At 41.4% G+C, this 11,276-nt stretch overlaps 1 protein-coding gene and 1 pseudogene across 1 annotated transcript in view; one reads left to right on the top strand and one right to left on the bottom strand.

The window, feature by feature from the left end:
• The first annotated feature begins 2,569 nt into the window (after positions 1-2,569).
• On the top strand, positions 2,570-3,566 carry LOC106527742 (noelin-3 pseudogene; annotated as a pseudogene).
• Positions 3,567-8,255: 4,689 nt separating this feature from the next.
• The window catches only part of LOC106527740 (trace amine-associated receptor 13c-like), a 24,044-nt gene continuing 21,023 nt past the window's right edge, over positions 8,256-11,276 (bottom strand). The window contains exons 4-5 of the mRNA XM_014022728.1: positions 8,549-8,887; positions 8,256-8,449 (exon numbers count right to left, since the gene is read on the bottom strand). Of these exons, the coding sequence (XP_013878182.1) occupies positions 8,256-8,449; positions 8,549-8,887 (533 nt within the window). The remainder of the gene's footprint in view (positions 8,450-8,548; positions 8,888-11,276) is intronic.

The following is an 11,276-nucleotide window of genomic DNA, read 5'->3' as shown; positions in this document are numbered from 1 at the left end:
AGACACACCTCAGGAAATGGGTGGGGCTTGTAGAGTTACAAAAAGGAGGAATTCAGACCAAAGCATTGCAGTTCAAATTTATGTAGACCCCAACAGAAGGATTATAATGAGAATAGGTATTTAAAATAATGCTGGGCATGTTAATGCAGCCGAAGCTTAATAGCGATAATTTTTTATGCACGTTATCACATATTTATTGCTTTATATTTCTCTATTAGATCTCTGTTCACTGGGTAGCAAGCACACACACTGATACACACAAACTCAGTGGTCACAACAGGGAGGTGAGATCTTTATCACTATTGGCTTTAGATAGCCTTCATCGCACCTCTCAACCAATGAGAGCTTTTGTTGTTGAGTCTTGCCTGGCAACTTGCAGCCACTTTCATGAAGCAGGTTGAGCTGCAGCCATAGCAGAAACATGGCGGAAGTCACCAGATTCATCAGGGCATTTTTTTATTTTAAAACTTTTCCCATCAAACAGCGGGATGAACAGAAATGTTGTTCTCTGTAAGCGCTGCAACACTAAACTATCTAAGCACCAGAGGAGTTTGAGCCTGAAGTTTCACTTCAGTTTCAAACCAGAATAAACCAACAGAGGGATGTTCTGCAGATGAGGCTAACCAGGTGTTGGAGAGAAAAAAGAAAAAGTAAGACTGGCTTGCTTTGCTTGACTTGTTAAAAAATGCATTGCCCCTTTTTATATGAAACATTACCTAAAATATTCTCTAAACGTCTTGGAGTCCTAGTTAAATTTTGTGCATAATAATGAGATTAATCAAGAAATCTGTAACTTTTTTGTCATTCCAAATGAGTACAACATGAGGACAGCAACATGAAAGATAGATACTGAGGTCCCATGTGCCAGCAAAAAAATAAAAATTACAACAAGGAAGTACAAAATGGACAGTGTCACAGACGGAGTGTATTGGAACATACAAACATAGATCATCAGAAGTACATTGCAGATGAACAACTAGTAGATGATGTTAAAATGGCCAGATTGAGATGGTTTGGACAGAGAAGGCACAGTTGATTTATTGTTTTATGGATGTTAATAATGCAGCTGACAGTAAAAAGTCAAACAAAAAGGCAACAGGGGACTATTTTCAGAGACCTAGATCTATTTAGGACATTAGAGCCTAAAATAGACCTTACACATACTCCTCATGTTACAACTCTGTGGTGCACAAGTTGACAGGGTTCTGGGAACGATGTGGACCAAGGTTGACATACATAAACTGGCTTGGACCCCAGTCATAACTGCTTTGCAGTTCCAGTTGTTTATTTTTTCTTACCTTTTTACCTGATTATTATCAACAACAGTTATTTGTGTGAGTAAAACAACTGACTTGACAAAAAATATCTTACATAATTGTTTGGTTGGAAAAATTGTTTAATGGAAAAGTAAAAAAAAATCTAAAAAATGTATCAAATTTAAATATGCAGCAGAGATAAAAGCTACATTTTCAGGCAATTTATTAAAACAAAATTTTCTAAAAGTTCTACATATAAAATGTACTGATTGTTTTGACAATTATTGTGCAGGCTGTCAGGGTTTGGAGGAATGAAATAACTATGTCTGAAGGACAACATTCTTACTAACCCTGATCTGACCCACCCTGGATCAGACCTGAGATTGTGGAACTAATTAAAACTGATGCAGTTCTGAACTCTCACTGCCGATGCAATATGGCATTACCTGTCTTTGACCCTTCAACTTAATCCATCAATAACATTTGTCCTCACAATGTAGCAAGGTCAGCCTCATTCCATCACAACTAAAAGCAGAAGAGAAAAGTAAAGAGGACAGCAGGAAAGCCTAGTTTTGCTTCTTTTACCGCTCACTGCCAAGGCAAAGTAGTGATCATGATTTGCTTATGCTTGTGTGCGTGCGTGTTTGTAGCCTTAGCAAAACATTTCAGAAACCACTGAAAAGTAAATCACCAAATGTCACTACGCAGTAAGTCACTACAACTTACTGTCATTTGGGGTTAACAGAGCTTGGCTGTACCTTAGTCAGGTTTACAGATACTGAGGTGATTTTGAAGTGGCAGAGCTGGGGGTTATCTTTAACTTGTGGGGCAGCTGTGATGTAGTGGTAGAGCAGCCAGCTTGGGACCTGAAAGTCACAGGTTTGACTCCCCACCATGCCCACGTGTGGTGGTGTCCTTGAGCAAGACACCCAACTCCCAACTGCTCCCCGGGCGTTTAGCCCGCTGCTCCACTTGGGTGTTTCTGACATGTGATGGGTCAAATGCAGAGCACAAATTTCATTGTATGGGAACTTGCACTGATGACCAGTAAAGTATCTTTACATTCTTTGAGCACTACCAATTCTGGTGAAATATTACATGAGCTCAGACATAATGTCTTTTGGAAAGTGTGTCCAAAACTGACTCTGATATGAAAGGTGATTCCTTCAAGAAATCCTGAGCCATTATTTATTTTTAGTTTTTTATATGACAAACACTAATTAGGTATTAAATAATTTCACAAATTTAAAGAAATACTGATATATTGTACAGTTATCTTTCAATGGTCAGGATTATTGCTCAAGATGCTCGTCAACAAAAACTTTCAGGAGCTGAAGGGGAAAATGGAATCGTTGCAGCCTCTGATTCCTGTCCTGGAGCAGAACAAGACCGACGCCAATCTCCCAGTTCAACGAGGAGATCAGGAACATTTCCTGGGTGTTCATGGGTGTCCAGGAGTAGATGGGAGCCTATGACTATGAGGAGCCTATGACTATGATAGCAGAGGGCCCTAAGTCTGAAGAACAGACTCCATAGCTGCATGAACAAACTCACATGTGGCAAGCTGATGAAGATCACGGGGCCACTGACTGTGAAGACTTCAGGGACCAGATTTTGAGCCTGGATGTCTGATCCTCTTGCTTCTCCTAAAAATAACAGGGTTTGGAACATGGACAGCTATACCAGCAACAAAATATTCAAAGAGAATAAATCCATTGCTGACTTTGTGGCAGGAGTTGAAACCAGAACATACAATCTGCGTTTCAAATGGACCGACTATGTGGTGTACAACGGCTCGCTGTACTACAACAAGATGCAGAGCAACATCATCGTCAGGTACAGCTTCGAGACAGGCCGTGTGGTCACGCAGAGGGCGCTGGAGTCGGCGGGCTTCCACAATGTGTACCCATACACCTGGGGGGTGGCAACGAGCTGGGCCTGTGGGGCGTGTACGCGACCAACCAGAATGCGAGGAACATCGTCATCAGCAAGCTGAACCCGGACACGCTCCAAATCCTCAAGACGTGGAACAAGGAGTACTTCAAGAGGAACGCCGGCGAGTTGTTCATGATCTGTGGAACTCTTTACATCACCAACTTCCACCTGACTGGGGCCAAGATGTACTACGCCTACTCCACCAAAACACCCACGTACGAGTACACAGACATTCCCTTCCACAACCAGTACTTCCACATGTCCATGTTGGACTACAACGCCAGGGACCGAACTCTTTACGGCTGGAACAATGGCCACCAGGTGCTGTTCAATGTTAAACTTTTCCATTTAATTAAAACTGAAGATGACTCTTAAAGAAGGAATACACTATTCAAAAATATAGGAAACGTGGGAAAAATCAAAGGTTGTGCCTAAACATTGAGATATTAATTTATTTCATTTTAAAGTTTTTTTTTGTTTTGTTTTGTTTTTACAATTTATGTAAAGACATCTGCTTGCTTAGCTTATCAATACAATTTAATTAGTATATGTTATGGAAATATTTATTTAACAAAGACAGAAATACATGGTCCAAGAACGAAGGTACTCTGTGAGATGATCAGCGAATGAGTTTTATTGCAACAACAGGAAACACAGAGACCAACCTACCCTTTCTGTATGCCTCTGCCTCTCACTGTCACTCCACTCTGTCCACTGTTGAACACGGTCCACTCCACACTACTCACTGTGGTATATATCTATGTATATAGTTTAACAAACACCATTATGTCATCTTAGCAAGATTTCATACAAGGTCAAGGGAAAACACAAAGATAAACACAAGTGATATCTAAGAATGATTATTGTTGTTAGCAAATCTTATTCTAACTTTAATCATTCTATCTGCAGATGAACAGCATGTCATGAAAACCTAGGTCATTAAAGTACTGTATGTCACAAATTACTGTCTCAAACCAAAAAGTATTAGTTCCAGCACAGTATACATAAAAGAAACAAACTTCTGTTGTTTAAATAAATGACAGCACAATATGGAAATGAATTGAGAGGAATTCAAAGCTTTCTGCAAACTTACTTCGGATTAAATAATGATCGTTTAATGCTGCAACTTCTTGACACCTGGAAGTGTAATTTGAGTCATTTCCAAAGCTTCTTTTTCTCTCAGAAAAGACAAAAAAGTATTACTATTCTGAATAATAATGGTTTTCTCGGGCAGTTTGCACATTTATTCATCACCTCTGATTTTTTCACGTTTGGACTGCTTTCATTATTTGTTCGTTCTTGCTTTCATTCGTTTCTCGCCATTTAATTCATCATGATCACCTCATTTAGTCCTGCTTTTCACTGCCTTAGCTTTCAAATTTGTCCTTGTACTCTTTTTTTATTTTTTTATTATTGTTTCACAAGTTTTGCACTTGACCTTGTTCAAGACAATGAGAAACGTAGACCATAATGCACCTGTACAGTTAATGTACCAGGCCTTTTCATGTCTGTGGAGATTCTTGGTCATCTTGGAATAGATTTTTTTTGTGATATAAGCAGCAGTTTGTATGACTTGTTCAGTGTTGCATGTTCTGTGGGCCCAAACGTAACACTTCTTGTGCATGAATGTTGGATATCCGAAAGGCATTTTTATTGTGTATGTGTGCATTTTGTGTTTGCACACCATCCCATCCTACTCCTGAGCTACTTTTATGATTTATGAGCTATTTGTAGTTTAAATATTTATTTGTGTAAAGAAGATGTTATTCATAACCAAATAAATGTATTGTTTAAATTAAGCAAAAAAAGGATTATTGTTCATGAGCAAAAAAAAATGTGTTGTTCACATTTTACAAGTTTTCTCAAGATAAGGCTCGATGATTCTTTCCTCCTTCAACCTGGGGTTTAGTTCTGTATCACCAGTCTGCTGTTGTTCTCATCAGCCGCACTCAATTTGCTTTCCTCCCTCCTTCATTTAACTCCTTTCAAAGTGTCTTTTTGCATACCTTCGTATAACTTTCCTCCCTTTTGCTCCTTGCTGTCTGTGAGAGCTGATTGTGCGTTCGGCAGTAGGCTGATGACAATCTCTGCGGAGCACAACATAAAAGCAAGCATGAGCTGGAAGGAAAGAGGCGCGACAGAGGAAGAGTGGGAGTGTGCTCTAACAATACAGTGCTTTATTAAAATGTCAAACACAAAGGGCTACAGAAAAAAAGGATATTACTGGTACCAAAAGCACATTAGTCAGAAGTAGATTTCTTGGAGAGGGAGGCGAATGTCAGCTGCACTTCATTTATTCTAACCTCAAACATCTAAGCTGACTGTTGTCTTGTTAAAACAGAGGTTAAAAATTGATGATCTATAAAAGTGATGCACGTAAACAAAAAAGGAAAAAAATATACTGTTTTGATTTAAATTATCTTAGTTCTAAATTCTGAATTAAAAGGTGTTCCGATTAGCGTGCTGAACAATGGTACGCTGAATATGAAAGTAAAAAAACAGGTAGCTGGTATCAGGGGTTTCAATAATTAGAATTTATTTTTAAGTTTTAATTACATTTTGTGTTAAGAAATCTGCCTCCCTGGCTGTGATACATGTGAGTTTAATGAGGGTGTGATTAGAAGCAACTCTGCTTTTGGAATTAATGAGTAGTAAATGCCTTTTAATTCAAAAAAAAAATCAGCTACCTTTTTTATTGAGAGTAGTCATTAATTACCAAAGCCCTAGCATTCCTTGAAAAAATGCATTTTGCCTTTTGTCTCAGAGATTTACTCATGGATGGATGGATGCTTTCTTAGCAGTATCCAGGTACTTCACAATATAGCAACACTATAATAAAAGTAGAAAAAAGAAAATTCAAAACAGGAGCAGTCATATAGTAGTAATAATAATATCCATATGAGTAGCTGTCAGTATAACTTAATGCAAGATGTATTTATCTGTACATCATAATAAAAATGTGTGTGGTAAGAGCAAAATGTGCAAAAACAGGATATGCAAAATAAAGCTGTGCAAAATATGCTCATGAATATGCAAATGTATCTGGACTGTATAAATGTTCACGATGAAGTGTAGCTAGTTTTGTTCTGCACGGTGACCTCAGATCTATTAAAGGGGATAAAATGTGGAGGGTGAGGACAGAAAGGAACAGTGATTTCCTGTACTGTTCCTTAGTGCATCTGGGGCGAACGAGTGTTGTTGAGGCAGCTCTTAAAATTATCCGTGGTACTTTGAAGGAAGTGGAAGTTATTGTTGATGATTGCCAGCATTCTGTCCCTCACCACCTCTTTCACGGTGTTGATCTTCGAGCAGACAACAGATTTGTCTTTTTTAATCAGTGTTTTTTTTTTTAGTCTGTTGGTGTTCTTTGCTTTGTTGTCAGATCCTCGGCACAGAACAGCAAAGGCTGTGCTAGCAACAACAGTTTTATTAAACAATCTGGGGCATTCTATTGCAGATTTTGAAGGACCTGAACCTTGGCAGAATATAAAGTAGGCTCAGGTGTTTCTTCTAGAATGCCTCAGTGATGGTGGACCAGTCCAGTTTGTTGTGTAGCTGTAGACCGAGGTATCTACTAAAGGTGATCGTTGTAATGTCAGTCTCAAAGATGCTCACAGAAGGGACTGGAGACATATTCCTGCTGAAGTTTACCACCAACTTGTTTGTTTTAATCACATTAAAAATAATCATTAAACAGGTGTCTCCACTCCGCCATTATTCTCCACACACCCAACTATGGCCACATCATCTGAGAATTGCTGCAGATGGCACAACTCTGGCAGCACTGTACAGTAATATCTCAAGAAATAAGAAATCATACAAATATCTTTGCAATCTCACTGAATTCTTATTTTGTGTAACCAAGCGACCAGTAAGCAGTGCAACTGTGTTCTGAACTCTAGTTTATGAAAATGTTGGCCTATCTCGGTGTAATCCTCAGGCTGTGGGTTCAAACCTAGGTTACATCAGGAAGTTGCCAAATTGTTTGTGCGTGGTGATCCCTGCAGAAGGGAGCATCTGAGACACACACAGTCTCAGTGGGTTTCCAAATAGAGTAACTGAGTGATGTTGCAATGTAAGCAAGTTGTCATAGCACAGCTACCCAAAAAGAGGGGTCAGGGGTCCAGGATGGAGCAAAGGCGGACACTTTTCCCCTCTATCTTCAGCCTTCCCATATCTATCCTGCTTTGCTGCATTTTAGAGCCTCTTTTTACATATCATTAAAACTGGAAATTATGGATCTGGTCAGTTTTTTTTTCTACATGGAAACTGGGAAAAGGAGAGCCTTCTTGTCCTGATGGGGCATATGCAGCAGGGCGAGTTTTAGATTCAGTTCAATTCAATTCAATTAAAAAATACTTCATTGTTCAGAGGGAAATTATGTTAGGATCTGTGTTTTGTGTGTACCTATTTTATGTTTTGTGCTGTGCGTCACTCTGGTGTCTGTCTTGTGTCCCTTCATGCTCCTCAGTCTTTCTGGTTCCTTCTAGGTCATTCTTCTCACACCTGTCCCTGCTTGTAATCATCTCAGCTGTAACCACTTCCACTCAGACCAGCTCTGTATTTAACCTGCCTCTCTCCACCACTCCAACGTCCGTTCATTGGTTGTTCCTGGTTCAGTTCTCGTCTCATGTCTCATGTTAGCTCACCTTTTTCATTTTATAGTTTGGTTTTGTTTTTGCTGCCACGTCAGCTCTTTTCTTTAATAAAGTTTATTTTAGTCTTGCCAGCCTGCCTTTTGGGTCCACCTCGCCTTCTAAACTATATCAGAATGAACAGAAACACAAAGGACCCAGCAGGCAGGGTCATCGCCACCTCCACCGCTCCAATCTTGGAGGAGCCGATCCCAACCTTGACGCCGGAGGAACTTGAGGTAACTCACCCACTGGTCAGCGGAGCTTTGCTGATGTTGGGGTGGTCCCTCTCTCCTGCCGTCTGCCTCCAGCTCCTTCAGCAGATCATGAACATCCTGCTAAAATGCCCCGATTTGCTACAGCTGCCCGGCCATCTGCGTCTCCTCGTTTATGTTAGTGCAGATTTTTTCCGAGTTGGTGAGTTCCAGCTTCACCACTTCACCACCCCCAACACCTCCATGTCTGTCATGGCATCAGGTCTCATCATGTCTGCCACGGCACCAGGTCTCGTTACATCTGCTGCAGTCCCTGTGACCTCCACGTTGTCTCCGGTCGAGTTGAGGGGTTCCAGCCCCGTCGAGCCGGTGGGTTCATGATCTGTCAAGTAATCTGTTTCCTGCGCTCCTGGAGAGGAGACCACATCCTCTGCCCCCTCAGCCTCATCTCTCCATCATCGGAGGAGGAAAGTGGCTGCAGCCTCGGGGCAGGTTTCGACTGTCCCACCTCCCTGCTTCATCGGCTCATCGGGGTGTTTCAGCACCCCTAGAGGGGAGGAAGCTGTAGTTTCAGAAAGACCCATCTTGGTTGCTACAGCGTTCGGTTTTGAGCCATCTTCATCATCACCATCATCGCCTTCGTCTTGTCCTGCATCATCTTCATCATCACCATCATCGCCTTCATCTGGTCCTGCATCATCTTCATCATCACCATCATCGCCTTCATCTGGTCCTGCATCATCTTCATCATCACCATCATCGCCTTCATCTGGTCCCGCATCATTTCCGTCCCCAGAGTTCCAGTCTGAGTATCCAGAGTTCCAGTCTGAGTATCCAGAGTTACAGTCTGAGTATCCAGAGTTACAGTCTGAGTATCCAGAGTCTGACTACTCAGGGTCTGAACTGGAGTAAGATCCAGACTATGATCCTGAAAGTGATCCCTTCTGACTGGAGTTCTACGACTACTCACCGCCACCTTCTGAGTTCCAGTCTTCAGGTTTTCAGTCTTCAGGGTTCCAGTCTTCGGGGTTCCAAGTCTTCAGAGGGTCTAGACTCGCTTGTTCCAGTCTCAGTCCCTTCTGCACTGGAGTCAAAAGAGTCTACAGAGATCGAGTCTATAAAGTCTTCAGTCCTCGAGTCTATAGAGTCTTCAGTCCTCGAGTCCACAGAGTCTTCGGTCTTCAAATCCACAGAATCTTCGGTCTTTGAGTATACAGAGTCCCCAGAGATTATTTCTTCAGAGCCTCCAGAGTCTTCATAAGATCCAGACTCGTCAGTTCCAGTCTTCGAGTCATTGGTTCCAGTCTCTAAGTTTCCGGTCTTTAAGTGAGATTGATTAAGACTGATGTGACTGATACTCACATGGAGGCATTACTTAAAAGCCTGAATTTTGCTTGAAACTCTCAGACTGAAGAAGTCTCTTGGAGGAGAGACGAAACGTTTCATTAGAGAAGAACCCATCCAGAAGACCTATACAATTTTTTTTATTTTTTAATTCTGTTTATCATTGGATCCCTGCAGCTGATTACCTTGGATCGCAAGCTATCAAACCTCCCTGGATGACACGTGAGGAAAAAGTCTTGACTCCCCCCCACCCTTACCCATTTGACCTGTGAGTGGATCAGTCTGAAGGCCGCGATGGGTGGAGATAGAGAAATGATTCTGGTCATTTGTGCTTTTGTTGATAACTTGTTCAGACTCTGGAGGTCTTTGATTGGTTCCAACATGGAGTACTAACCGGGAATGTCACCGGCTCCACTGAACCCCACCCCATACCATGTGTTGCCCTCTGCCCCCTTCGATGCCTTGCACTATGCAGAGTGGTTTTTTGAGGGCATGATTGTGTGTTTCTGTGAATAACATAGGATCAAAGCTCTTTTTTAAACTCACCTTTCCTAGTGTGTGTGTATTTTAAGCTGCAATAGGTGGCGCAACTTAATGTGAAAGATCATGGACATTCATTCTCCCATGTTTGCTATGTGTGTCTCTCTTCAAATGGATGTTCTAAACTGCAAATTCTTAGTCTGTGTTTATCACTGACTCCAGGAGCTGCGAGCTGATGGACGATTTTTTTGTCCTGAGCCCAGTTTAACACCACAGTCAGTTTAACGAGCTGCTGACCCAAATCGGTGCTGATATCTCCAGCCAGAACATCAACTACATACGGTTGATTTCAGCTAAAGAGCTCCTGTCCATCTGTTTCGGTTTAGTGGGCAACATTCAGGAAACTGTCACGTGGAAAAATTATTCTCTCTAATCGGTTGTGAAGACGCGTCGTGCGGTGAAAGACTAGATTTTTTAACTTAAGCGTTGGCTGCTTTCGCCGCACCGTATGCACGGAAAATGCTCTGCCGCAAATTCTGCATTCTTGTGCGCCGTGCTAAATGGACCTGATACGCCGCAAGACCCCTAGAGGCACGTCCACCATGTAAACTGGCTGCTCCTGCAGCTCAAAATGTGTTCGGTGTGAACGTACCATAAGCAGAAAGACCCAGACTTCCCTCTCCCCAGCCACTTGGGCCAGCTCGTCCGGGGGAATCCCAAGGCATTCCCAGAACAGCTGAGAAACATAGTCAGTCCAGTGTGTCCTAGGTCTTCCTCTGGGTCTCCTCCCAGTGGGACATGCCCAGAACACCTCACCAGGGAGGCGTTCAGGAGGCATCCTAACCAGATGCCACCTCAACTGGCTTCTATCGACGTGGAGGAGCAGCGGCTCTAGGATGACCAAAATTCTCACCCTATCTCTAACAAAGAGCCTAGACACCCTGTAAGACCTCATTTTGTAATAACAAGACATTACGTAATAATGTAACAAAATCAGACTTCAGAATGTAAAAAACTCGTGCTAAAGCCGCATTATGTACTAAATGCCGCAAAATTTAATAAAAGTCTTCAGTGCATTTTGTAATACTTGCATGTATATAACGTAAATGTAATAATGTTATTACATTTTGCTGCAATTATTACAAAATGTGGTGGTGTAATAATCTGGTGCATTACGTAATAAGCTATCAAAAACCAGTATTTCTGTTCATCCTAATCAATATACTTGTAATAACTTTCATGTTGCAAAAACTACACAATTAAATCTTTATAACTTTGGTCGATAAACACCGAACCTGTCATTTTTTATTTGCATTTTCAGATTTACTGTCCTGATCCCTGTTACAGAAATTATTCCACTTTGTAGACAACTCCCAAAATATATCTAAAGGTTAGTTGTACATACATGTCAA

The sequence above is a fragment of the Austrofundulus limnaeus genome, unplaced genomic scaffold, assembly GCF_001266775.1.
Source record: "Austrofundulus limnaeus strain Quisiro unplaced genomic scaffold, Austrofundulus_limnaeus-1.0 Scaffold340, whole genome shotgun sequence".
NCBI classification, from domain to species: domain Eukaryota; kingdom Metazoa; phylum Chordata; class Actinopteri; order Cyprinodontiformes; family Rivulidae; genus Austrofundulus; species Austrofundulus limnaeus.
Note: the sequence above shows the minus strand (reverse complement) of the source record. Positions and strands in the feature narration are given on the sequence as shown.